The sequence below is a fragment of the Phascolarctos cinereus genome, unplaced genomic scaffold, assembly GCF_003287225.1.
Source record: "Phascolarctos cinereus isolate Bilbo 61053 unplaced genomic scaffold, phaCin_HiC Scaffold_5;HRSCAF=322, whole genome shotgun sequence".
Taxonomy (NCBI): Eukaryota; Metazoa; Chordata; class Mammalia; order Diprotodontia; family Phascolarctidae; genus Phascolarctos; species Phascolarctos cinereus.
This window is the reverse complement of record NW_027555958.1, coordinates 271,496,163-271,524,160: the sequence shown is the minus strand read 5'-3', so window position 1 is coordinate 271,524,160 and position 27,998 is coordinate 271,496,163. Positions and strand designations below refer to the sequence as shown.

General features: G+C 47.3%; 1 protein-coding gene across 1 annotated transcript in view; it reads right to left on the bottom strand.

Annotated features, from left to right (window-relative positions):
* BAHCC1 (BAH domain and coiled-coil containing 1) overlaps nucleotides 1-27,998 on the bottom strand; it is a 158,518-nt gene that overhangs the window by 52,071 nt on the left and 78,449 nt on the right. Inside the window, 5 exon segments of the mRNA XM_021000779.2 lie at nucleotides 36-1,194; nucleotides 1,196-1,351; nucleotides 1,353-1,777; nucleotides 4,633-4,755; nucleotides 26,888-27,067. Of these exon segments, the coding sequence (XP_020856438.1) occupies nucleotides 36-1,194; nucleotides 1,196-1,351; nucleotides 1,353-1,777; nucleotides 4,633-4,755; nucleotides 26,888-27,067 (2,043 nt within the window).

Below are 27,998 nucleotides of genomic sequence, written 5' to 3'. Positions count from 1 at the left end.
CCCTCCCACCACCCCTTTCCCCTTAGGTTCTGTACCTTTGAACCCAGGCACTGCACGGCCCTGCCGGCTGGAATTAGTGCCATAGGAAGGTTCTGGGCGGCTCAAAGTGTCCTTCTGGCGGGCCACAGCCACAGCAATGCCCACGGGGGGCTGCCTCACCTCCCCATCACTGTGGGGGGCCTCATGCTCCCGGCTCCGGGCACAGTCAGGCCTCTCTAGCTCCCCTTGACCCTTGCCTGACTGGAACTTCACTTCCTGCTGGACACAGCTGGCTTTGATATTTCCCAGACCCACAAAGGGGGGCTTCTGGCCAACAATAAGTGCTTGGTTGCTATACTTAAGCAGGTTCTTCATGGCAGAGACCTCATCCGGTGGGGCTGGCAGCTCTTGGGATATGAGGGCTGCCTGCTGCAGGCTGTTGCTGAAGGGGTCAAGGTAGGAGCCCTTCCTCTCCTCACTGATGGAGATGGGGGGACCCTGACCCCCATGGACGGTCCAGGGTGGCAGGTGGGGCCCATTGTAGCCCAGGGATGCCAACTCAATGGACTTCCTCTGGCCTTCAGCCCCATTTCCCGTCTGTTCCATCTCAGGTAACAGGTGCTGCTGATGCCGTATCCTAGCAACCTTTTGGGCACTGGGGCCTGGGGCCTCTTTGGCACCCTTGTCTAAAGTGCAGCAGGTTTGGCTGATTTTCACACACAAGGGGTCCTGATGGCCAGGGCGGGAGCAGTCCTGAGAAGGTGGGGGCATCTCAAAGTAGCTTCCTTTCTCGAGGCCACCTTTGGGGGGTACATGGGGTAGATTAGGAAAGGGGCCTTCAGATCCAGTGCTATTGAGATATTCTAATCCCTTCAGCCTTGGGTTGAGGGCTGCCTCAAAGCCAAGCCTCCGTTCCCCCTTGCCCTCGGCCTTTAGGTGGGGGTAGGAGGCTCCATAGGACGCTGGGTGGTCAGCACCCACCTCATGGTGCCGATCCTTCCCCTCTCCTGCCAGGCATGGCTCTGATGCCACCTGGAATGACCGGCTCTTGTCAGGTAGGTGCCCCACAGAAGGCACAAAGGTGGGCCCACTGAGTTTTAGGTCTCGGGTGGCTTTGTCTTGAAGGGGGCATAACATGTCTGGATTGGAATGAAGCTGTAAGCAAGGAAATGTCCCAGAGCTGGTGCTAAGTGGGGGGTGGCACGGCTGGCAAGCTGGAGGGTACCGTGTAGGAAACTGAATGGTGAAGCATCTGCCTCCGCTCCAGACATTCACTGTACGGCTGGTTTGGCTCATGGTGACCCAGCTCCCGCTCCCGCTCAGGCCGTCCTGCGTCCTTGGTGCAGCGGCTGGGCACCACCCCTGCCCCCATGTCGAGGCAGCATACCCCCTGTACAGCTGGCCAGGACAGCTTTGCCCACCTCACCATTGAGCACCTTGGTACTCAGGAAGCAGGAGTTGAGGTGTTTGGCTCGGTTCTCACAGGTGCTTCGGGGATGGGTACTCTCCTTGCAGTGGCCCTCAGGAGTCATGGGCATTACCAGTTTGTGCCGTTCCTTCACATCATCTTCTACTGGCCGATCCTTGCCCTCTGCCTTGCCTGCCTTCTCCTTGCCCAGCTCCTTGTTCATCAGGAATCGATCCAACTCCTTAGGGCCTTTCTGGAGGTGTCCTGCCTCCCTATCTCGGCTGCAAGAGCCGATGGGGTGACCTGGGGCTGCTCGGGCAATGCTGGGGAAGTTGTGATTGGGGGGCAGAAGTGTGGGCTGGGCAGGAAGGTTGCGTAGATAGAAGTTATCTGGAACACAAATGAACAGAAGGTCAGGAGGAGAAGCAGTTTGGGATCCAAACAGTTCAATGTCTCAGCATAACAGTAGTCCAAGGAGACACCCCTAACCAGCCAGAGGTTGCTTCTTTTTCACATTCAGTCGATCAACAAGCATTTATGAAGTCCCTTCTATGTGCCAGGCACTGAGTGAGGACACAAAGACAAAAATGAAAACTGTCTTTACCCTCCAAGAGTTTATGAGAGAATGAGAGAGTGAGCCAGAGAGAGAGATAGGGAGAGAAAAGGGGTGGGGGTGGGAGGAAGGAGAGAGAGAGCAAGAGAAGGGGGGAGAGAGATAGGGGATGGAGTGACAGACAGTGAGAGAGAGATAATGGAGTGAGTGAGAAAGAGAGGGGTGGGGAAGGGAAGGGAAGAAGGAGAGAAAAGGGGGAAAGGACACAGAGAGAGAAAGACAGAGAAGGAAGGAGGGAGAGGGAAAGGGAGAGAAGGAGGGGGGAGAGAGAAAGAGAGACAGAGAGAGAAGAGAGAAGAAAGGAGAGAGAGAGAAGAGGAGAAAGAGAGGAGAGAAGAGACAGGAGAGAGAAAGAGAAAAGAGAAGAGAAAGAGGAGAGTGAGAGAGAAGAGAGAGGAGAGAAGAAAGAGAAAGAGGAAAGAAAGAGAGACAGAGACAAAGAGAGAGAGAGGAGAGAGGGAGAGAGAGAGAAAGAATATGTCTCTCCAGGAGTAGCTCCTAGGACTAGGTGGACATTTTCCCCACTTTAGTTTCTCCAGCTGGACCTAAAGAGGAAGAGGGGTGAGGGTGGTTGGGTCTGCTTCTCTGGAGCTGGGTGGGTAGAATGTCAGGGGATTGATTGTTTCTGCCCGTGTCTCAAGCTTCCCTTGGTAGCCCTGTCTGCTTCTCCCGCATCTGTTTCTTGTCTGGCAGACTGAGATGCCCATTCCTGTAGAGTCCCAGCCTGACAGCCCATGGCCCAGAGAGGAATAGGCCCTCAGGTAGAGGGAATCCCCACCAGAACCTCATCCCCCTGGCAATTGTCCCTCTTCTCTGCCTCCGCAAAGATGCAGCCTCCTGACCTGTCCCTAATGCCCATAGTGGAAACAATGCCTCAAAACTCTGGAGGCCACTGAGGAATCCTGGAGGAGGGAGGGCCCCAACTTTCCCTCACTGGGGTAGCCCCAAGTGCCTAGTGTTAGGGTAGCCTGGCCAGGCCAGCACCGGCTGGGAGCTGAGAGCTGAAAGACTACTGGTCCGAGGGTGAAACAAAAGAAACATTTGGAACTTGTAAAACTGTCCTCAGTCATGTAAATTCCTCTGTCAATTTCCTGCTAATTAAAAACAAGGGGGAGAGTGGAAGAAGGAGGGGGGTGGGGATAGAGTGGGGGGGGTGGTGAAACCTAATTAGCTCAATTTCCAAAACCAAATAATGTTCTTGGATTAGGCTCCCGACACAATATTATGAAAGCTGAGAGGCCCACTAGGCAGCCTCCTGTTGAAACCTGCCTGCCAGAGGCAGCACCCCAGGAGCTCCCCAGGGGCTCTGGTTTGCAAGGGAGGGAGGGGTCAGGTTTCTTGGGCCTGGGACAAGCCACCTGCCTGCTTGTGACAAATGCTGTCAAAATAGCTCTGCTGGGATGGAGATTAATTTAGGGTGGTGGGGGAGGAATCACACACACACACATACGCGCACACACACACACACACACACACACACAAATATACACATGACAAGTAGGGGGGGACTCTCTCTCTCTCTCTCTCTCTCTCTCTCTCTCTCTCTCTCTCTCTCTCTTTTGGCAGAGTACAATAGCAGCCTCCTTCAAAGCATGCATAGGGAATCTCTAGGACGCCAGGCCCCCAGAGTTTTTTTTCCCTCACCCCACTCAGAAACAGAAAAGAGCAAGGCCACTGGCCATATGGCCCATGGCCCTCTAGAAGGGTCACAGGTGACAGGGATGGGAAGAGGAGGAGCTAAGCTGGTCTCACTGGATCGTGGGAAGACTCCCAAGCATTGGGCTATTCCTCAGTGGTAAATAGCACACCACTTTGGAAAGAACTGAAGGTAGGTCAGCTGCTGGTCTTCTCCAAAGACTGGAAACAAGAGATTTCTGAGGTGCTCTGGTCTGGACTTCAGAGGCAATAAATATAAAGTCCAGCATCGTTTTTTCTGAACTGTTGGGACAAGGCCCTGTAACCCCAAGGGAAGCAGGAGGAGGGATTGAAAGGCACTGAAGATTCAGGCTGGGGCAGGGCTGGAGTCCTGGGTTTTCTTCTCTTGCTTTCCCTCCCTTACCCCCCTGCCCCATTCCCCAGCTCTTAACTCACAGCTGGGCCTTCTCTTCTAAGACTGTCACCATTTACTCAGGATCTATCTTGGATGTACCTAGTTATTTGCCTCTAGTCTCCCCCATTAGAATGCGAGCTCCTTGAGGACAAGGTCTATTTTTCCTTTTCTTTGTATTTTCAGCAATTAGCACAGTGTCTGGCACACAGTAAGTGTTTAATAAATGCTGGTGGGCAAACCAAATCTTCTGGACCATCACGTGACTCATCCTTCATTGGGCAGTTGAATGTCTCCTCCTGACCAGCTCCTTTAATGTCTCAGGAGAGTACCCCTCTCTTCTAGAAGACTTTACACCATAAACCACTCCATTTTGTCGGGATTTGGTTCATCCAATCATAGCTCTCCCTCCACCTTATCTCCTTCATCCCACCCCACCCCCACCCTCACTCCCACCCCCAGGGAATGTCAAGGCTCTGTCACCTTCTCCTACTGCAGCACCAAAAGCTTCTGTCTTCAACATTTCCCACCCGCTCCCATGGCAATGCTAGCTATAGCTAGATCCCCATTGCCGCTGGTACTTGCCTTTTTGGGTTTCATAGAAACGGTGTTGCCCGTAGAGAACGTTGCTGTTTCCATGGTGATCTAAGTGGCTCATGGGAAGGAAGGTAGATGCCAGGCTCCCCGAAAATCTGGGGTACCCTGGAGCTAGAGAAACAGAGAAACAGGCTGGAGAGGCAGAACCACTGGCCCCCTGGGAACCTTCCAGCCCCAGCCCAGACACCAAGGTGCTAAGATACTGTCCAGCTCGGTATAGATACCCTATAGAACTCCATATAGCACACCAGTGGGAAATCAAACCATCAATACATCATATTAACTCTGACTTGACTAATACCATCCCTCCGGTGCTGTACAAATTGAATTGCTGATGGGATGGAGGGAGTGGAGAGGGGAAGGAAGGAGGGGAGGGGACCCACTTTGATTTTCCTTTCACGACCACAGCCACCATGGTGAGAAGTGCTCAGAGGGATGGCAGCAAGAGAGGAGTTTTTGAGAAACCTTTCAGAGAAGTGAAGGGAGAGATGAATGGCAATGGATCACTCCATCGGACTGGGGAGGGGGCAGCATGGGCTGCTTTTTCTAGCTGATCAGGAAGAAAAAGGGCATAGCTCCAAGTTCCCCCTGCCTGGAGTTCTGGCTCTCTCAGTGAGAGGTAATCTTGGACAAAAGGAAGGCCTTTTCTAATTGTTGGAAGGGCAGTGTAGACAGTGTGGCCCAGGACCTGGTGGGGGAGAGTAAGGCAGAGAGCTTTTAAACTGTATTTTTTAGGATTTCTCCTGATCCCATGATAAGTCAGTTGGAAAATGCCTCCTACTCTTAGCAAGGGGGCTGAGAACCAAAAGGGGTAATAATAACTCATATTTTAGCAGTTTACAATTTGAAAGGCATATTACATATGTGACCTCATTTGAGCCTCAGGACCACTCTGGTGAGATAGGTATAACAGGGATGCTTATCCCCGTTTGACAGAGTGGCTAACTGATGGAAGGGTAGGAAGTGAGACTCAAACCTCATCTCCACCACCTTAGGAATACCCCTGCACAAACCTGCTCAGAAGTATCCCGAGGATCTGATTCAATCCCAGTTTAATCCAATACAATCCTACAAGTAAATATTCAGCACCATCTATGTATATGGCACTATTTTAGGTACTGGAGATATAAAAACAAAACAGTCCCCGATGTCAAAGAGCTTACATTCTACTGGGGACATACAGGCAGGCCACATGAGGATAGGGTAGCTTTGTGAGAAGCATAGGCAGATATGTCTTGGAGTTTTATGAAGTCCCCAAAATCATGGAGACAAAGTAAATTCTTCCTCAATAGGTATATACTACAAGGTCAGTCACCACATAAATTCATGCACGATAACATAGGTGTCATTCTCTCAACCAGGCCAGGTCTTCCTTTTGATCTAACTCTTCCTCCGACGGAGTCAAGGTTCCAAAGGCACCCTGTAGACTTTGAAACCTGCATCTTCCCAAGCTCCTCAGTTCCAAATGCTAAGCTTAATGGTCAAGCACACCCCGCCACCCTCCTTGGCTGGGAAGACTCCTTCCTTCCTTGATGCTGGGGTAGAAGGAGAAAGGAAGGGGTGCTGGTCTGTTTTCAAGCCTAGCCTTTTTTTTTTTTTACCCTCCCATGATTCTCTCTGCCTAACAGGATGAGGCCTAGGCTCAGAGAGCAGAGGTGAGTGATAAAAGGTAGAATGGTTAAAACGATCCTGAGTCCTAAGACAGGGCTGCAGTAAAGGGATCTCCTACCACCAGTCCACTACAGGCAAAAGGACAGGGATGGGTGTGTTTGGAAATGAAAACCTTGAACTCATAGGCTGACATCAAGTGTGGGATTCTTCCTTGTGGTCAGAATTTTTCCCTGCCACCAGGCCTCAGCTCATTAGAATTGGTGAAGCAAGGTGGCCTCCCCATGGAAATAAAGAGAAAGACTTTGGCTGTGGTGATTGGGTTCCAAGTTAAAATCAGCTCTACCCAAGTGTCAGGGACATGTATTCTTCAGCCTGCTTCTCCCACAGACCCATCCTCCCCACCCCATCCTGACCCCACTCCCGCTACTTTGCAGCTGCCATAACAAACATGGAATCTCTAATTTCTCAGTTTATATGCACAGGCAGCAGCTTTCCCCTAAGTGAATGATGCATAAGGCTGAAAGTCATCTTCCTTGCTACCTCCAGCTTCTACCCAATGAGTGGCCAAGAAATAAACTCATTTTCTACATTAGGACAATTCTCTCTTGGAGGTGGAAAGGGTAGGACACTCTACTTTGGTGGGATGACCATGGCTAGAATGGGATGTTTTTCTTTTTTTAATCACTAGCAAATAACTTCTCCCCCTTCAGCCTTTTTGTCTTCTTTCCTCAGGCCCTGAGGCCAGAGCCATTGACCTCATAAGACAATTCCCAGCCCCCCTTCCCTGAAGCCTATGGACTCTTTTTTTTTTGGGGGGAGAGAAGCTAGACTCTATTTTTGCTTTCTCAAGAAGGGGACAAGGTAGGGGTGAAGTGAAGGGAGCAGCAAGAGCTTGAACCAAACAGCCTGGCCCTATAAAGTGTGGCCTGTTTGCTGTCATCCTGCTTGTGTTAAGGAGATCCATGGGTATGAAACAGCACCTGGACTCCTGCTGGGCAGGCTCCAGAAAAACCAGAGACTCCTAGTAGCATCCCAGAAGCCTTAGAAGATCCCTAGATATGGCCCAACATGCTTGCCTGACCTGGGGCTGAGCAACAGAGCTGGGTTTGAAAAGTTGGAAGCCTGAGCTATAGTGCAGGCATTGGGGGGCACCCTCACCTAAACACCCTCATCCTTATTCAAAGATGCTCCCATTTCACTTAAGCAGCTTCTCATTTAATGGCAACCTCATTTCTGAACCTCACTAACTTCAAGAGAGAGGCCTCACACAGGAGGAAAGGTGATAGGGAATCTGAAGAGAGATGGGGCTGACAGGTAGATGTACCAGGGCCAAGGTTCCCCTGAATCAATAGTTACAAACTAGAAGCAGGGATGCAGAGTTGCAAGTCAGACTTCCCAGTTGGGAGGTACCCAGTCTTGGCATCTACCCCTTAAACTCTGCCCATTCCTAGTGTGATTTTTAGAATCTGTTGAGGCACAGGGCTGGTTTGCCTCTGGTGGCAAAATTCTGAGTGGAAACAGTTCAAGTCTCTAATGGCAGCTAGGTGGTGCAGTGGATAGAGCATAGGGCTTGGAGTAAAGAAGATCTTAGTTCAAGTCTGACCTTATACACTTACTAGCTATGTGACCTTGGGCAAGTCACTTACTTAACCTCTGATGCCTCAGTTTCCTCAACTATAAAATGGATCTTAATAGCACTTATCACCCAGGGCTGTTTTGAGGATCAAATGAGATAATAATTGTAAAGCACTTAGCTCAATGCCTGGAACATAGTAAGCTCTATATAAATGTCAGCTGTTATTATTCTTATTAATGGGGGATGTTCTAATCTCAGTTTAGAGAGTAAAACCCCAGGGTTGAATCTTTGGCCTTTTGCTGAGACTTAGAGCAGAAAGAAGTGTCTTAGGTGGCTAGGGGAGAGGCTTTACAGTCCCCAGTCTTTAACAACAGAAAATTTAAATGAAGAGGCCTCCTTAACACCTCTGTTATCCTTCTGCCCCCAACTACTGGTCTGGGTGGACCCCTAGTCCCATGCCTTATGGCAATTCTTCATGCAGCCCCCAGAAAAGCTCCTCATCCTTGCCTATCCAGTCATGAGCATTGGAAAAATGGCTGGTCTGTAAGTCTTGTGGTGGGCACAGGGCTGCCCCCATCTCAGAAGAAGGGTAGACATTACCAACCCAGAGAAAAGGACAAAGGACCATGCCTGATACCCAATGCTGCCACCTTCCTCCATGAGGACCCAGATGCAAAGTCTGAGAGGAATGGATAGAGTTGGCCTCTGTCTGGTTTGTGCCGAGGCACATCTGGAACAGATGTTTGCTAGATTAACCTCAGCTGCTGGAAAACATTTTTGAGAGAAGCTGAGAGGGTGGGGAAAACCGGGGTGGAGGGTTGGGAGGGGCAAGGGTGGAAGTAGTGGTGATGGGAGGTTACTGCCTTTCTGCTACCCAAAGCCAGGGGAAGGGACAGATTGGTTAAATCACTGCAGCTGTTCTCTTTTAATTGGCTGTTGTTAAAACTTTTACTGGCCCTCGTTTTGGTAAACAGAAGTCTGTAAATTCCTCTATCCCAGATGCCAGTTTCCCAGGCACAGAACCCCCCTGCAACCCCTCAGGAAGTCCAAGCCTCTTGTTTCCCCAATGGGAGGAGCCCATACAAACAGCTGGCAACTGAAAAGGCATCTGAGGGTGGGGATGCCCTCCCCACCCAGTCCTCTACTGCTCCCTTCCCTCCTAGTCTGGGGACAGGGAGGGTGGAACACTAACCCACCGAATGCCAGAGAAATTACTCTTACTCTGTCAGGGAAACAGGAGAAGGGGTTCTCAGGAGGCAAAGGCTGGTGCTGGTGGGAGTGGACAACATACAGCCACATGCTCTCCACCAAAATGAGACCCTATAACCAAAAGTTTGCGTCTTCTGCCAGGAGCAGTGTCCTGAACTTTCAACTGGACCAAATATAGCCAGATGGCAGCTGCTAGCAGTGTCTTAGAAATGGCAGGAGTGGCTGTTGGGGATCAGAGGGAGGTGGTAGGTACAGTGGAGGGAATCAGCCCATGTCTGTCAGGAGCACTGAATAAGATCTCAGTGCCAATTGGGCAGACCCCATCAGCCCCAGGCTGCTCTGTGTACCACTGCCTCTGTTCCTTGGCTCCGTGACCAGCTGTGGGAGCAGAGGGAGGGCAGGGAGGATTGGGGAGGGGGGGGGAGGCTCGGCTCTGGAAAATGCCTCTGCCAACACTCAGGCTCTGACCCTGGAGAAAGAGATGCACAAAGAAAAAGTGCAAGAAGGGATGGAAATGAGGACATGGAAGAAGGAAGGGGGGATGAGTGGGAGGAAGAAGAAAAAGAAAAGACCACTGGGAGAAAACAGCGTGGGAGAGGCAAAGCAAAGTAGAAACAAGAGAGGAAAAAAAGAGGGATGAGAAAGTAATGAATTGGTGCCTGGGGGTATGTGTGTGAGTCTGAGAGGAAATAAATGGGAGCAGGAAAAGGAAGGAAGGAGAGAAAGAACAAAAAACAGGAAGAAAGGAGGAAAGAAAAAGTTAGAAGGAAAGAAAGAAGCACAGGACTTGGAGATTCTAAGTGTGAAGGAAACAAACGAAAGGCAGGAGACAGAGAGGATGGGAAATGAGACCCTCTCAGACTCTGACAGTCCTGCCTAACTGGATGATAAAAGACTTCTTTCTTTCTTCCAACAAGATAGGACCCTCTGAATTGAAGAAAATTTAAAAAAAATGATTTTTATGAATCAGAGCAGCTGTTCTTAGACCAGCTTGGTCTCTGTTTATTGCCTGAGTTGGGGAAAACACTGGGATTCTTTCAGGGACTGGGGCTGGACTGTGCCTGCAGCTGTGCTCAAGGAATGTGCCTTGGGCTCAGCAGTGGCTGAGGTAGCCTGTTGGGGGTGGAGAGAGGATGTGGGATGGGGGAGAAGGTTGGGAGGGAGAGGAGATAGGTCATCAGGGAATAGCTGATTGTAGGACCCAGAGGAGCTGACTGAGATCCACTCTTCCAGACGCCTCAGTAGGGGTTGGGAGTCTTGAGACTGAATCCCATTATACAGAAGGGTCAGGGAGAAGTGCTGAAGGAACAAAGAGAAGATGAAGAAAGGTCAAGGACAAATGGTTCTAGGAAAGAGAAGAAGGTACTTTGGGATATCTCAAGGAAAAGAAGATAGTTGTGGGGGGGGCTGGTATTATTTAGGGATGGCAGGGAAGGAAAGCAGGGAGATGGTGGTATGGGTTGTAGAAAGAACTGTAGAAAAGGCAAATACCAACAAAAAAAAGTGAAGACAAAAACAGGACTTCAGAAGAGCAGGGCAGTGTTATATCCAGGTCAGTGAAACAATGTCTTTTGAACCTTCACCTTAGAGTCCTGAGCAGAAGGGAGTCCCCTACCTGAGTATCCTCCCACAAGCATTCCCAAGAGGGAAGGGGACCCAACACACACCTTTTCCCTTCTTTTCCCCTTCCCCTAACTGGCTACGTTCTGTTCTAGAGAGTCTGACCACTGCTGTAGGGCACTCAAGCCCTCTACTGTTAACGGTGCCCCTTGTCCCGATCCTTAGCAGAAGTGAATTGCCATGGAGACCCATGAGACTTTCTTTTTTTTTTCTTTTTGACAAAAATCCCATTAATATAAATGGCAACAATTAGACAGAGGATAGTCGGAATCAGGGAGCAATCAGCACCTAATGATGTGTAATAGAGCTGGGGGAAGTCATTTGGCCTGACTATAAGCCAATTGTAGGGATGGGGGTGGGGGTGGGGGGTGGGAGGCAAGGGAAAACCACATGGTCCCACTAGCTCCTTGGGCTACAGTGAGGCAAGGTTATTGTTCCAACTTTAATTAAATCTTCCAAACTTCTGCCTCTCCCAGGGCCCCTGGGACCCCTCTATCTGGTCAGATCCAAGAAGGTCTGGGATATCTGCTTGAGGGAATCCATGGGAAGACCGTGCAGAAAGATAAGGTAGAGGGAGAGATTCAAACCCCTGCTTCCTTCTGAGTCTCTGATTTCCCAAGAGCAAGGGACTAGGGCCACAGAGACAGTGACCATATTTTGTGAACCAGATCCACTACATGCCTGACAAAGAGTATCCCAAATAGAGTTCTGGATCTGGAGTCAAGAAGACCTGTGTTCAAATCTCTCCTCAGACACTTACTAGCCATGTGACCCTGGGCAAGTCACTGAGCCTCAATTTCCTTATCTGAGATTAAACTCTAAGACAAGCCGTAAGAACCCTTCCCAGCTCCAAAATCTAAGATTATAAAAGAGGTTTCCTTTGTAAAGCTTTTGTTTAAACATGTCATTTCTTTTGCTGAAATCAGAATGTTCTTTAGAAAATGCACATGGCGGGGAGGGCAGCTAGGTGGCACAGTGGATAGAGCACCGGCCCTGAAATCAGGAGAACCTGAGTTGAAATCCAGCCTCAGACCAAACACTTGACACTTACTAGCTGTGTGACCTTGGGTAAGTCACTTAACCCCAATTGCCTAAAAATAAAAATTAAAAATAATAGTAATAAAAAAAGAAAATGCACGTAGGGCTAATGTGCTCAGCATTAAGGATAGAGGAAGTGAGCTAAGTGTGAGCCTTCACCTGGCCCTCAATGGGAAGGTCTGTGTGGGCTCCATTTTCAAAGATTAGACCAAAAGCAAGAATGTTTCACAAAGGGAGCCTAGATGACAGGCAGAGTGGGTGAAAAAAAGCAATAGAGATAAGTGGAGTTTCTTGTAATAATGTTGGGTAATTGCCAAGAAGAGTTAAGGGAGGGTTAAAGTCCCAGCAAGGGTGTCCCCAAACACTAGAAAATCCTCTTTAGAGGTAGAAGAGGCCCAAGAGACTATCTAGTCCTTCATTTTATAGAAGAGAAAGCGAGAGCCCTAAGAGGTCAAGTGAATTGCCCAGCCTCCCAAAGTCACACCAACAAGCATTGATCACGTGTTTCTAATGTGCCAGGGACTGTGCTAAGTGCTTGGGGATACAATGAAAGGCAAAAAAAAAAGTCCCTGCCCTCAGGGCACTCATGTTCTAACAGAAAAGACGACAAGTAAACAACTGGGATCCAAGATACACACAGGGTCAATGAGAGATTATCTCAGAGAGAGAAGACGGAAGGAACAGGGAAAGGCTTCTAGCAGAAGGTGGGATTTTCACTGAAATTTGAAGGAAGCCAGGACAAGGGTTCGTGGATCACAGACCTAGAGCTGGAAGAAATCTTAGAGACCATCTAGTCCCAAGCAGTAAGTGGCAGAGTCAGAATTCAAACCCAGGACCTTTGACTTTAAGTACTCTTTTCACTATACCACTGTTCCCAGGCCATCTACTGAAGGCCTCCTCCATCTTAATTCTCCAGGAAGGGCCCTTGGGTTCAAGTCTCTGCTGAATATCCCAGATGTGAGAGGAATCCTCTAGCTCATTCTCTTCCCACTCAGACTAGAGTAATTCTAGTCTAGTTGAGCTTTGGGGAAAAGAAAAAGGGGTTGGGGCAGCTAAGTGGCACAATGGATACAACACTAGCTCTGGAGTCAGGAGGACCTGAGTTCAAAATCAGTCTCAGACCAGATACTTGACACTTACTAGCTGTGTGACCCTAGGCAAGTCACTTAACCCCAATTGCATCCCCCCCCCCAAAAAAAAAGTAAGAAAGAAAAGAAAAAGGGTTGTTACATTCTTTTTTTTTTTAATCTTTTTGCTGTTAAGAGTACCTGGAAGCCACTCAGGCATTCCTTATACTTCAGGGTAGGAAAGAGAAGAGGAGGAGGGCCCTCCAGTTATCCATACTTACTGGCTGAGCCCTTAAGTTATAGTCTTTTCTCATGTCATCAAATAAATAGGGAGGATATCAGGAAAAAGAGTAACCTTCCTTAGTCATATGGACAATGTCAATGGCAGAGCCAAAATGGGCCCCTGTGACATCCTCCTTTCGTAGCTGACATTTCCTGGATTCTGCTTTCTCAGACTTAGACAAGGTCCCCACTTCCAGAATAAGGATCTTCCCTTCTCTTTTCCTTTCCTCTTTCTTCTCCCAGACTATTTCCCATTTGGTCATTCTCCAGGAGGAAGTAGCTGGTGGTGTTGGGGGCTGGGGGAGGGGAAAGGTGGTAAATGGGGAAACAAGACTTCTGGGATGGGAACTGACTGGAACTTGGGGAAGGAAGAGGTGGGAGAATGATGTGTCCAAGTTTCTCCTCCCAGGCTCAAGTAGCAGCCCCCTGCTCTCCTCTCTGGCCCACAGTTGAGGGCTGACATTTGCCAGTGCAGACCTAGGCTCCTGGGGTATTCCCCACCCCCAACCCCCTTGCTCTGAAAGCCCTGCTCTGTTTGGGATTTAACAGGCCTAGGGAGGATTTTAAAGGACTCCAATGCTTCCCCTGCCAGCCAGCCCTGGGCCTCCTCTATAACTCCCTTTCTCTTCAAGCCAGGAGTATTTCTATGGAAAGCAGCCTCTCCAGCCTCCCCTCTCCCTTCCTTCCCCCCCAACATTGTCTTGAGACAATAAGGCCATTTTCCCAAAGGCACAAAGCAGCAGGGTCTGTCTCCCAGGCTCAGATCCCAGCTCCCTTCTCTCCCTACTGTCCAGGGGGTGGGAGTGGAGATACAGGAGGGAGCTGAGGGGGAGAAGTAATTGGTGTTAGTGCTCACTCTCCATGCTTTTTTTTAGGGCTCTCACCTGTTCCCAAATTGCCTTCCTTGAGAAAGAAGAAAGATAGGGGTGTGATAGGAATGTGTAGAGATGGAAAGGGTAAGGGAAAGAGTGGGCCCACCTGGCTGTTATGCCTACAAACTGGTTGATTTTTTTTTCCTTTAACTCCACCATAAAACTCTAAGAAGCTCAGCTCTAGGGCAGGGTCACAATAGAGTGTGGTAAATGCTGGTTTAGCCATGGACTATCTCCCTTGATTTGAGAATTTGCCTTAACTGAGTGGTAAACTGAAGAGAGTGCTGGGGCCTGAAAGACTCGCCTACATGAGTTCAAATCTGGCCTTAGACACTTATTAGCTATGTCACCCTGGACAAAGTCACTTAACCTTGTTTGCCTCAGTTTCCTCATCTGTAAAATGAACTGGAGAAGGAAATGGCAAGACACTCCAGGATCTTTGCCAAGAAAACCCTAGAAGGGGTCACAAAGAGTCAGACATGACTAAACAACAACAAAATAACTAAGTTAGAAGAATATTTTAGTATAATAATATATACAAGCTAAAACGGGTCAAAGAGTGTGTTTTGCAGTGGATAGAAAGAGCCAGCCTTAGAGCCAGAGGACTTGAGGACAAATCCCACTCTTGACACACATTGAGTATTTGACCTTGGGTAAGTCTCACTGCTCTGGGCCACTCTCCAAGACAAGCTGCAGAGAAGGGATGACCCCATACTTAGAAGAAAGAGTATCTTCATCCATGCAAATGAAACCATGGGTCCAGTTCCTAAAGATAGAGACTATCCTAAGAAGGCCAAAGAAAGCCAGGTTCCTTGGATAAGGTTTGAGGACTAATGTTTTGACAACAAGAAGTTCACAAGTCACCAGATATAGCCCAATCTTAGCTCTAAAATCCTGTCTGACTATCCACATGGCATGGTTAAAAGAGTACTTGACCTGGGAATCAGATCTGCCCCAGAAAGATTAAAGAAAAAGGAAAAGGATCCTTATGCACAAAAATATTTATAGCAGTCTTTTTTTTTTATTATTGTTACAAAGAACTGGAAACAAAGTGCATGCCCTTCAGTTGGGAAATAACTGGATAACTTATAGCATAGGAAAATGATGGATTATTGTATTATATTATTAAGCCATGACAAATGACAAGAGAAAGGATTCAGAGAAACCTGGGAGGATATGCATGAATTGATGCACAGAGTAAAGTGAGCAGAGTCAGAAGAATGATTTATACAACGACTACACAACCTTGTGAAGGAAAATAACTGTGAAAGACGAGAATTTTGATCAGTTCAGTGACCAATCATAAGTACAGAATGAGTCCTACGTCTTTAGACACAGCCAGTGTGCATGTTTGTTTTGTGTATTTGTCATAAGAGAGAATTTTTATTAAGGTTAGGGGGCCAGGAGTGAGCTTTGGGGGGAATAAGGAGTTGGGAATAGTGTGGGAGGAAAAAAAGGAAGTAAAGAGAAAAGAACCACAATAAATCCTTAAAAATAAAGAGAAGCAAGCAGAAGGAAGTTCAGAAGGGGATATAGTCAAGCAGTGATAGAACTACCATATTAAATACAAGATGTCAAAAAAAAAATTCAACGCATAGAGATTTATGATTTTATATGCAGTCTTCTTTTTTATTAATTAATTTTTAGTTTTCAACAATCACTTCCATAAGCTTTTGAGTTTTAAATTTTCTCCCCCTCCCTGCCTGCCTTCCTCTCCAAGATGCCGCACAATCTGATATAGGCTCTACATATATGTTCCTATTAAACACATTTTAATATTAGTCATGTGTAAAGAAGAATTAGAACCAATAGGAGGAACCACAAGAAAGAAGAAACAAAACAAAACAGAAGAAAAAAAGAGCAAATAGTGTACTGCAATCTATATGCAGTCTTCTTTTTCTGTTCTTTGCAAAATTCATTAAAAAAAACATTTAAAAAAATCTGGGTTCAAATTTTACCTCTGACCTACATGTCACAAAGCTAGGTGGCCATTATTATTACTTGCCTATAGACAAATCAATTCACTTTTCTGAGACTCAGCTGATCACCTTTAAAATGGTGATAATACTTGCACCCCATGCATAAATGTAAAGCTATAAAGAGAAAGTGCTATGCTTTGTAAAATGCTATATAAACATGAGCTTTTGTCATTAGCCTTACCCTACTCTCAGCAGCTTCCTGAGTCCTCTAGGTACAACAACCTAGCTAACGTTTTCCCCTGGAGTCTACTGCCCCTGCTATCCCAGCAAGCCCCCTATCCCAGTCTCCATCTCTCCTAGAGTAGCTGGTGGTTGTTCCAATGGGAGGAAAGGAGCAAAGGATATCTCTATACAGACAGATGGTCAACAAGCATTTATTAAGCTGATGCACCTATGTAGCACTCCTCCATGGCATTGAATGGGTGGAGACAAAGAAATGCACATACACCAGCCCCGTTCTCAGAGCGCTCATATTTTAATGGAAGAGGCAACATGCAAACAACCATGTACAAATAAGAGACACACACATTGGATGGGAGGGTTAGAGGGGAAAGGGTGGTACTTTTGCAGAAAGTAGGACTTGATTTGAGTCTTATTTGATTTATTTGGGGGGGCGTTAGGCAATGAGGTTAAGTGACTTGCCCGGGTTACACAGCTAGTAAGTGTTATGTGTCTGAGGTCGGATTTGAATTCAGGTCCTCCTGAATCCAGGGCTGGTGCTCTATCCACTGTGCCCTTGATTGGAGTCTTAAAGGATGCTAGAGAAGTCAGGAGGCAGGGTTAGGGAGGCAATGAATTCCAGGCATTGGTGGAGTCTGGTATTCCAAAAACATCAAGACAGATTTTTTTTTTCCTGGTCCAAACCTGGGATTTTATTCGTGTAGATGAGAAAACTCCCTGTGCCAATGCAGATAAGCAGCTACTCACAACCTAGAAGTCTTTGAGAGTTGCTGGCACCCCTGAGAAGTTAAGTGATATTGCCAGGATCACACAGTCAGTATGTATCAGAAGTGGACTTGAACCCACTTCATTATGATTCCCAAGTAACTCTTTACTACCCTCACACTGCCCCTTTTCAATATTACTTTTTTAAAAATACAAATATTTTTGGTGTCAGAAAATCCCACTCTTTAGGGCATCCATGTATTTATATGGTGATATCAAGATATACATGCTATGGAATTGGGGGAAAAATAAAATATTGTTAAAAAATAAAATTTTTGTTAAATCACGCACGCAGAAGAAGGATACATATGCCAAAGTGAAGGCTCAGGCTCAGATTCAAAGCCTCAGTGGGACTTTCAGGAGGCACAATTTTCAAACTTTGCCCAGATGCCTTAGTTTGGCTCTGCCTGAGGGATGGAAGCTGTGACTTCTTCCATTTGATGGAAGATGTCAAAAGCCCGGGCAACAGTGGTCAGGTTCTTTTGGAACAACAAGAGTGGGCAGTCTGCCCCAGAGCCCTGGGAACTCCCTGTGCTCCTGGCACATACTTCAAAGGGAGGAAAGGTATTCCACTGTAACCCAATCTCTGAAGGGAACCCTTCCAAAAGGGAGTCCAGCCCTGAGGGGGAGGGGGAGGGGCAGGAAGCCAGGCAGGCTTCTGGCCTGGGTATGTGGAGAGCAGGTGTAGAGACACACAGAATCCCAGGACCCACAGAATCGTGGAGTCTTCTGCTTAGAAAGGACCTCTGGGATCATTGCAGAAATCCTTTCTACAACTTCAATGCCTTAAACATCTTTGATATTTGGGACAAGTGGTCATTGAACTTCTCCTGAACACTTCCAGAGACAAGAAGCTCCCTTCCCCATTCAGCAGTCTGTTCTTTGCAATACCGAGCTAATATCTTTGCCCTTCTCCCTATAACAAGGACCCCCTGGTTCTCATTCTGTCCTCTAATGCAAGAGAACAAATCCACTTTCTCTCCCTCACAACAGTCCTCACTAGCCTGGAGGCTCTCTAAACTCTGTCAACTGATAAACAACCCATCAATCAACAAGCATTTAAAGCATGCCTACTATGTGTCAGCCAAGACAAAAATTAAACAGCCCAAACCTCTCAAGGTGTGGCTTCCAGAATGAAGACGCTTGATAATGGTCTATTTGACCATCATTTATATTTCTAAGGACACAGCCTCAGCCTGCAATAGTTTAGAAGCCTCTGGGCTCATGCCAAGAGACGTGTGTAGCTAATAATAACAAAGGTGGTAATAACTTTAGCTCACATTTCTATAGGGCTTTGACAGAGCACTTTCCTTGCAGTGAGGCTGTGAGGTCTACCTCCCCAGGGGAGAAAACCATCAATGCTTTTTTTTTCCTAGACATACAGATATGGGAACACACATGAGAACCCAGAAGCATATGCATACAATGCATGAAAACTGGTGCATTTGGCTGGTTATACACAACTAGGTGGTGGAGTAGGTAGTGTAGAAACTGGGATTCAGGAAAACACCAGTTCAAATCCTGCCTGAGACATTTACTAGCTGTGTGGCCTTGGCCAAGTCACTTAACTAGTTTGAGCCTCAGTTTCCTCATCTGTAAAATGGGAATAATAATAGCAATTGGGTACCATTGTCCCTCCCCTAGCGTCCCAAGCGCTACTGTCCCTCCACCCAGTTAATGTCCCAGGTACTATTGTCCTCTCACCTGGGGTCCCAGATTAGGAAAAGGAAACCAAAGATTGGAAAGTTTCTCCCCACTAAGTGATATGACATCCTGGACGAGGAGCCAGAAGCCTGCAAGACCCAGAGATTCAGAGATGCTACCTAACTGGACACATTCAACTCCTTTTGCTCTCAAATGGCTGAACCACGTGGAATTGGGCATTGGTCTTTCTCCTTTGGAGGGTTCCGTACACCTGCAGAAATCAGGCAGTTTCTGGCTGGGCAGTAGAGACAAGTTGTTGTTCAGTCATGGGTGACCCTTTGTGACCTCATTTGGGGTTTTCTTGGCAAAGATACTAGAGTGGTTTGCCATTTCCTTCTCCAGGTCATTTTACAGATGAGGAAACTGAGGCAAGGAGTTAAGTGACTTGCCCAGGGTCACACAGCCAGTAAGTGTCTGAGGTCTGATTTGAGCTCAGGTCTTTCTGACTTCAGGCCTGGCACTCTATCCACTGTGCCACCTAGGGTAGTAGTGAAGTTATCTCAGTTAAGTCTTTAAAAAAATAAGAAAAAAAGACTAGGGGCTCATATCTCTACAGCCAGCCCCCAACACTATGACAGCAAGTCCTATCCCCTATCTCCTTCTACACATATCCTCTCTAATTCTCCTTAATGTTTTAACTCTTTAAAAAACATCCACTCCTTTCCCCCTACTTCAAGGCTATCCTATTAATGTTAGTATGGGCTTGGCATCAGACCTGGGTCTGAATATACATATATAGATATAGATTAGATATAGATATAGATATAGATATAGATATAGATATAGATAGATAGATAGATATGTATATATATCTTCTCAGATATCTACTAGCTATATGACCTAAGGAAGGAAGGAGCCTTTGGTTCAAATCCAGCTTCAGACACTTAACTGTGTGACCCTGGGCAGGTCACTTAACCTCTCTATGTCTCAGTTTCCTCTTCTGTAAAATGTGGGGAATAATAGTACCTACCTTCCAAGGTTGTTGTGAAGATAAAATGAAATGCCTTGTGAACCTTAAAGCATGATATAAATGCTAACTATCATGATTATTTTTTTTTTTATTTTTGCTAGGCAATGGGGTTAAGTGACTTGCCCAGTGTCATACAGCTAATAAATGTCAAGTGTCTGAGGCCACATTTGAATTCAGGTCCTCCTGACTCCAGGGCCAGTGCTCTATCCACTGCGCAACCTACCTGCCCCAATTATTACTATTTAATTAATGATGATGATGTCACTTAATCACAGAACCTCAGTTTCCTCATGAATAAAACAGAGGCAATAATACTCATTCCACCTACATCACAGGCTTGTTGTAAGGAAAGCACTTTCCAAACTTAAATGTGCTAGATGAGTGTGAGGTATGATTGATTATAATTATTATTATTATCATCCCTGGCTCCGTAGCATTCTAGAAAGGTCCTGAGCTTCAGAACCATCTCAGAAGGGGCTTGCTCTTATGACAATAATAATAACATTGATGCACATTTATATATTACATTAAAATTTGCAGGTGCTTTACGTTGTTATCAAACTTGAGTATCACAACAACCCCATGAGGCATAACTAATACCTATGAGTATTATTATCCCCATTTTACAGCTGAGGAAGGTGAGGCTCTGAGAGGTTAAAAACATTGAGGACTTGTTGATGACCATGCAGCTGCTAGAGGGAGGATTTGAACCCAGATCCTCTTCAAGTTGGGCACTATGCCAGCCTGTCACTTCTATCCCCATCCTGTCTAGATTTCTTAGCCAACTTCTTGAGAATCATTAAATGGCCGTGAAAAGCGACTGTACGCCCCCTAACTCTGGGACACTTTGGCTGGGAATCATGAAGGGCTATATGTTTCAAGTTGGCTGGGAAGGAGTGTGCTCAATGTGGGGAGAAAGGCAAGGATGAGGAAGGATGACTGTGTGACCTTGGGCCCCAGTCACTTCTACCTCCCTTTTATCATAAGTAAAATAATGGTGTTGGACCACAGAGGTCATCTTGAAAATCTCTTCTATGAAGGGAATTTATTTCTTAGAAAGTGTCCTTGATCAGAGATACAGTAGGGAAAAAAGAAAACAGGTTAGAGTGGACGGACCACCTTAGAGAGTGATAGATGTTTTCCCAAATTTAAGAAGATCTCCTCTGGAGCCATTTCCTGACCAAAAAAAAATTTTTTAAGTTCACATGGGGGGAGTTGGAGTCTATTCTAGGTCCTGTTAAGAAGACATAGACATAACATGATGTTGAGGTTAGGGTCTCAATGATGTCCATGGATATTCCTGGGTTTCTCAGGGAACCTCCTGTGAAAATAGGAAAAATTTTTTCTTTTTTCCAAAGACTAAGCTGAATCCCCAAACATAAGCTATTATAAGAAGCGCTGAGGATAATGGGGAAGGGGAGATGACAGAAAGATGTTGATTTTTGAGACCTGACAGTACCTGGGATCTGTCAAGATCCTCTCTACTCCAGCTAGAAACTTTGTCTTGAGGCCAAACCTTTGACTTAAGACCTCAGTGGGCTCAATATATGGGAGTTTGGGATCAGTGAATTTTGCCTGCCTGGGGCTTTAGAACACAGAAGGCTAAGGGGTTAAAGTTTGGGCAAGAAGTGGGTCTATGTGCCTGGCTTATTTCAGAAGTTTTCCCCACCTCCAGAGACAAGAGACCACAAGTGAAATAAGTTTCAGAAATCTCTGCTCTGCTTTCCTTGCCCACAACCTCCAGCCTGTTCCCCATTTCCCTCCCCAGCAGAGGCCCCCATCAAACAGCATCTCCTTTCATCGGCCCTGTGGGTGGTCCCAGCCTCAACAGCTGGGGGGTGGGGTGGGGAAGGAGGGGGCAGGAATTCCCTGACAATGGGACCAGCTGCACTGAACCCCACCAGCACCACCCCTGCTCTGACCTACCCAGAACAGGGTGGGCCAGGATACTTGGCTTACCTCAGCTGAAGAGAGGCCCTAAGTCCTCTCTGACCCACCCCACTCACCACAACCTCTAACCAGAAGATGAATCCATCCTCCCCTAGTAGGAATAGGCCTCCTGGGAGGACCTGGGGTTTGAAGAATAAGGGGGTAGCAGCTGCCCTTGGCTCTGTCTTGTCACCAGATGTTACTTCATGACCAGCTCATCAACTCCAGACCCAATTCAACTTCTCTGCCCAGCTCTATGGGAGCTTCCCCAAGCCCCACCCAAAGAACTCTCAGAAAGCCAATGCACTGGGGCTCAAACAGAGATTCTGGGCTGGTGGGAGCAACAGGAAATTCATTCTTCCCCTACCCAAGGACCTAGCTGGACAGCAGATGCTAAAGCCAGGGCAGGCCAGGGAGGGAAGAGCCTGCTGGAGGAGGAGAAGGGACACAACTTTGGAAAGTGGAAGAGGCTCCTCTGCTGATTTCAATCTCAAAGCCTTCCTCACCCCTGTACCCTTCCATCCTGCCCAGTTGCCCACCACTCTTTTAGAAATCCCACCTGCCATGACACAGCTGCTTCAACTCCTTCATTTGAGGGATCCAACCCTTACGTGCCTTGTGATGGTTGGGGAAGGAGGCTGGAGGGAGGGAAGGGGTGGTAGTAGGTAGTGATTTGGCTTCCTTTCTTCCAGGGAATGAAGAGAAATGGGAGAGGTGAGCGTGGGTCGGCCACTTTGAGTGCAATTTCACGGAGGAAAGACTCCTAAGTTCCACCCTGTGCCTGGGTCCATCCCATTCATACCTCACTCCCTTCTGCCTCCTTGGCCTTGTCGTGTGCCCCCACCCAGCTCCCCCCCCCCGCCCGAACACACAAGGCAAAGGAACAGGCCTGAGCATGCCAGAAGCCAGCTGGCTCCCATCCAAACTAGCAGCCAGGCATGATGCCAGGGCAGGTTGCCAATACCACCTCTCTCTCTCTCTCTCTCTCTCTCTCTCTCTCTCTCTCTCTTTCTCTCTCTCTCTCTCTCTCTTTCTCTCCTCTTCTGCTCACTGGTTCTCTACTCTCTTAAATTCAAGGCAAAGAGGAAATTTCAGGGCTAAGGGGAAGTGGGAAGGGAGGCAGGGTAAAACTATAGCATGAAAGTGAAGATGAGTTGGGAAAACTTAGGCAGAGAAGGGAAAGGTATTAGCCCTGGTCACCTTGTGAAGGAGTGTCAGAACTGGGGACTAGAGTCTAAGAACCTCCCAGTCAGTCTGAGACTTTCTGCTTTGGAAGCAGTTTGACTACTGGTAAACTCAGCACAGTGACTTTCCCAGTTAGATATGGTGGGTAGGTCATACTTATAAAAACTCACTCTTACATACAAACTTGTGTCCTCATATTAGGACATCCAAGCTAACACACATACATATACAGACAGTGACATACAGCTATACAAAAGGTACATACATACATACTTCTCTTGGGTAGAGTCCTTCTGTCCCCCAGCCAACTGACCGTGCTGGCCAGGTGCCCTCCCTTGACTCTTTTCTTTTCTCCTCCCTTCTTCCCCAGCCTCTCTATGACCCAGACCATCTCTGGGCTTTGTTCACCGCCTACCCCTCCCCACCACTGGAAGCTACAGGACCCTGACTTGGCCCACAGCTGAAAACCTAGAATTAGGGCTTTTTGTAGAAGGTATAAATACTTAGAGAGCTGGAAGACGCTTAGGACGATGAAGTTCTGAACAAAAGATAAAGGCCTTTTGGTAAAGTTTTAGCCAGAGGTCAAGGTCTCTTCTTTCTTTCTGAGTCAAGTGCTTGGACAGTGTTGTTCTTACATTACCAGAGTCAGGAGGCCTTTCTAGTCCTATTTCTGTCATCAATTCAATATATTATCCTAACCCTAGTATACTTCAGGGGGTAGTTAGGTGGAGCAGTAGATGGAACACTGGGCTTGGAGTCAGGAAGACCTGAGTTCAAATGTGACCTCAGACACTTACTAGCTGCGTGACCTGGGGCAAGTCACTTAACTCTATTTGCCTCAGTTTCCTTATCTGTAAAATGACCTGGAGAAGGAAATGGCAAATCACTCCAGTATCTCTGCCAAGAAAACCCCAGAGTCACACACAAGTGAAAAATGACTAAACAACAATTGTGCCTCAGTTTCCTTTTCTATCAAATGAAGACCAGCACTCCCTCATAGGGTTGCAAGACTCAAATAAGTACAGATAGGAAAATATCTTGATGAAGTATATTTGTCAACAAACAATGTTGTGTCCTCCTCACCACCATCAGCCCACTTGCCTCCTGAAGTAGTGCAACTCAAGGATAGATGAGGGAAGGGTGGCCAGGGAAAGCGGACTGGATCTTATGAGTTCTTTCTCCCTTACCCTACGAATTCATGACATGGTCTGGGATAAAGAGGCAAATTCCTTCCTGAGCTGGAAGCAGAAAGCAGAGAGAGAGGGATAAGGGAGAGGAGTCCAAATGGAGAGTCGACACTGAAGGGACTTACAAAGATGGCGTCAAGTAGGGAGTTGAGGGCAGAGAGGTTGTGAGGAAGCTATGTGGCAAATTTACCAAACTTCCCTTCTATGTTATCTTGTCATGCCACTTTGAAGCCAGGCTCTGCCTGCCCCTGTTTGCTTTAGGGAGTCCCTGGCTTTACGGCAGAGGAGTGGGGAATCAGTTTATGTTTCCCTCCTGCCCTCCTCAGAGCTAAATTATATCCTGAGGTCTTGTTTAACCTATCCTAATTCTGGCAAGGAAAGGAATCCTTAAAGAGAGATTTCAGGGGACCTGGGGGGAGGAATATCATGGAGATGCTGAGTCTAAACTGTCCTTCAGACGGCCGTTGGTAGAGGGGGAAGTGGGTAGTTGGGGGCGGTTGCACTCAAGGACATGAGGAGGGAGACTTTAGGCCTAAGTTAGGTGATGGGGGTGGGGCCTAGCAACCTGTCACCGTCTTTAAGGACAACTCTTCTTCCCTTCCCTTCCCCCAACTCAGCCCCTTATGGTCGGGCAGGGCTAGACAGAGAGATGGACCCCCTTTTCTCCTGGCCCCAGCAGGTGGTGTTGCCCACAAACCGCCGCTTTCTGCTGGCAAGATTCCCAGAGCCATGTGGGGGGGGGGTACAGTCCCTCTAGTGGTGTGGCTGGAGGGAGAGGAGGGGCTCTGAGTGATAAAAGATCACCCCAGCAGCCTTTTCCATCTTAGGAGTAGCTCAAGCCCAGTACGAATCACAGGGCGATAGGCTGTTCTCTGCTCCCAATCCACCAGTTCCCCAAACCCCTAGTCCTCTTATGAGAAAATGAAGGATAAAGTCATTTTCTCTCATCCAGCTTTGCCTGAGCCCCCACCTGCTCATGCACCTGTGACAGACAGGGGTGGGAGTCAATAGAGCAGACAGTTGTTTATCTTAGGGTAGCTTCTTACTGTCTCTGTAGGCCTGCTCGTGACATCGTCCCCCAACACACACACACACACACACACACACACACACACACACACACTCATACCATCCATTCCTCCATTCCATCCATTGAGTCTAGTCTCAGGGGCTTCATGTTAGAGGCTACAATGGAGTGGGAACAGGGGTGTCAGTTTGGTCAGAGAGTTCTAAATGGGGCATGAAGGAGTGGAACAGCATCGGGGGAAATGAGGACTAGAGACTTTGGAAAGAATGGGGCTCAGTTTCCCAAGCAGGAGTCTGAAGGAGTTTTCATTGTTTTTCCTGCCTCAGTCTCTTCCAGTGATCTCTTCTGTTTTCACCTTCCTTTCTGTGGCAACAAGAAAGGTGTTGCTGAGAGGGGCTAGGTAGTATAGTGAACACAGTATGTGTGGACCTGGACTCAGAAAGTCCTATCTCAGACATTGTGTGACTCCGGACAAGGTGCATAACCTTTGCTTGCCACAGTTTCTTCGTCTGTAAAATGAGACTGATAGTAAGTACTTCCCTAGGCTTTTGTAAGGATCAGATGAGATAACATATATAAAGTGTTTTTTCAAACTTTAAGTTGCTGTATAAACGCTAGCAATTATTATTATCTTAGGGGAAATGGAATTTAAAGGATGGGGGAAAGATTAGGGGAGAAGGTGCTTTCTCCTTCCTTGGAGGCCAAATGCTATGCCAGCCCCTACCCAACTCCCAGCTTCCTGAATAGTGGATAAGAGAATTGTTCCTTATCTCTCCCAAAATGTGAGCTCTGCTCTGAAGCTTAAAACAGAGAAGATTTTTAGCAACTGTTGCTCATTCTTTACCTGTCCTGTATAGAAAACAAACTCTTTTCCCTATTTCTCTCCTCCCTCCTCCCTCTTCTCTCTCTCTCTCTCTCTCTCTCTCTCTCTCTCTCTCTCTCTCTCTCTCTCTCTCTCACCCCCTCCCTCCCCGCCAAAGCTGGGCGCTAATCTCCCTTGTTGGAACACGAGGTGTACAGTGTGAGTCCGACGGACTGTCAGTAAACACGACATTCGCTCATCAGAGTCATTGAGTTACGGCGGAGCCGGGTGCCAGGAGCGGAAAGCCCTCTATACTTGATGCCAACTGCAATTACCTCTCTGTCTGCCAGCCGGCAACAAAGACTTAACTCTTTCCATGTCTTGTGGGAGGAAACAACTGAGGAAGATATGTAATGTGAAAGGAAAGAGAGAGGGACAACTAGCTAGGAAAAGAGTAAACTGTCCTAAATCTAGAAAATAGAGTTTATTCCATGATTCATCTCCCTCCACCTCTCAAGAGTTGCAGAATCTATGGAGCACAGGTTAATCAGCAAGTATTTACTGAGTCCCCACTATGAGGCAGGGGGTAACTAGGTGGGCCTGTCAAAACTTGCATTGTTAAGGGGTGGCATGCCCCACTCATGACGACAACTCTCTACCCCCTCCCACTCCCAGGATGGCACATATGGTGAGCATTGTTCCTACTAGGGATACCAAATAGCCTTGTTGCATCTAATGGGATAAGCATCCCACAGTTGGAGTCTTAACCCAGCTGTGAAACACATTTCCCTAGCAACAAACTTTACCCCTTCCTTCTACACCCCTCCCTCCTCCTGCCCCCTCCCAACCTTTTCTGCCTTTCTACACATCTGGTTAAAACAATTGTTAATATATCTTCTTCTTTCTCCTTCCAAGTCAGAAGCTTTCACAGGGAAGAGGATGAAGAGAAAGACTGGGGCCCTAGGCCCAGAACTCACTTGACCCACCAATGCTTGAAGTCTATCTCGTGTTGTGCCCAACCTTTCCCATTCTAATTCTATACTGAGTGTCCCCTAAAACAAGGGCTTATTCTTGCTAGTTGTAAATGTCAGCAGAGGTCCAATCCAGGGGCCATGGGTCATTTACTTGTTCCCAACTTCTCACCCCACAATATCAAGTACAGAAGACAGAGCCCCTTCCTCTCCCTCCCCCATCAGTTAGCTGAGACTGAGTGGGGGAAGGGAACTCTAGCACTACTTACCTTCATGGGAGTGGGAGAACCAGATCTGAGAGGTGCCCGAATGGGGGCCCCGATAGGCCTGATCAGAGGGGGAGGAAGTGGGACCACTGGGGTGTGCAGGAGCAGTGGATCCCAGGCTACTGGTGAGGAAACTGCCCATGAAAGACGAGGCTGGAGGATTCCCCATTAGGCGGCTGCTGGCTGTGGAAAAAGAAAGGGAGGAAAGAGATAAGTATGGGGTCAGTAGCTCTGCTTGGGGTCACCCCTACAATATGGACATGAATTCATTCATTGAGAAATTTCTTCTACACCTATTCTATGCAGAGCACTATGGTCAGTATGGGGGAAGGAGGAGAAAGATAAGAACAATACACTCCCCTCTGTCATGGAGTTTCTATTCATTCACACTTGAGCCGGCAAAACAGATGCATTCACCCCAATGGGTACTTGCCCAGTCTGCTCACTTCAATGTTCGTGCCAGATGGAATGGTGAAAAGAGCTTGGGAATTTGGAGTCAAATGACCTGAGTTCAAATCTTGGCACTGCCATTAACTACCTCCATGATTTTTGGGAGACTCACTTGAGGACCACTCTCTGGACCTCAGTTTTCTCACATATGTAAAATAAGGGAGTTGGACTAGATGACTTCTAAGGTTACTTCCAGGTCTAAATCTTTGATTGCATAGGATTCATATTTAATCCAACCAAAGGTCTACCATTCATGAAGCACTCTCCACTCATATGTCTGGCATGTGCTCTTCCATAACTTTATCCACAGGCCAACAAGTTCACCCCAGAGCTGATGCACAGGTCTTGGACCTCATCTAGAAAATGGTGTCAGTCTATTTCCAACTACCCAAAAACCAAAAGCTAAGGCGCACTCTTTCCATGTTTATTTACAGTTGTTGGGAGTCACATCGCACCAATTATTCTCTCAGGGCCCAAATAAGACCCTATGTCTAACTCTCTTCCTAGTTCCCAGTACACTCCTTGGCACCACACAGCCTCAAAAACTAGACATGCCTTAATTGCACATGTATAATCTGTATCAGATTGCTTGCCATCTTGAGGAGGATGGAGGGGAGGGAGGGAGAAAAATTTGGAACTCAAAATCTTATGAAAAATGAATGTT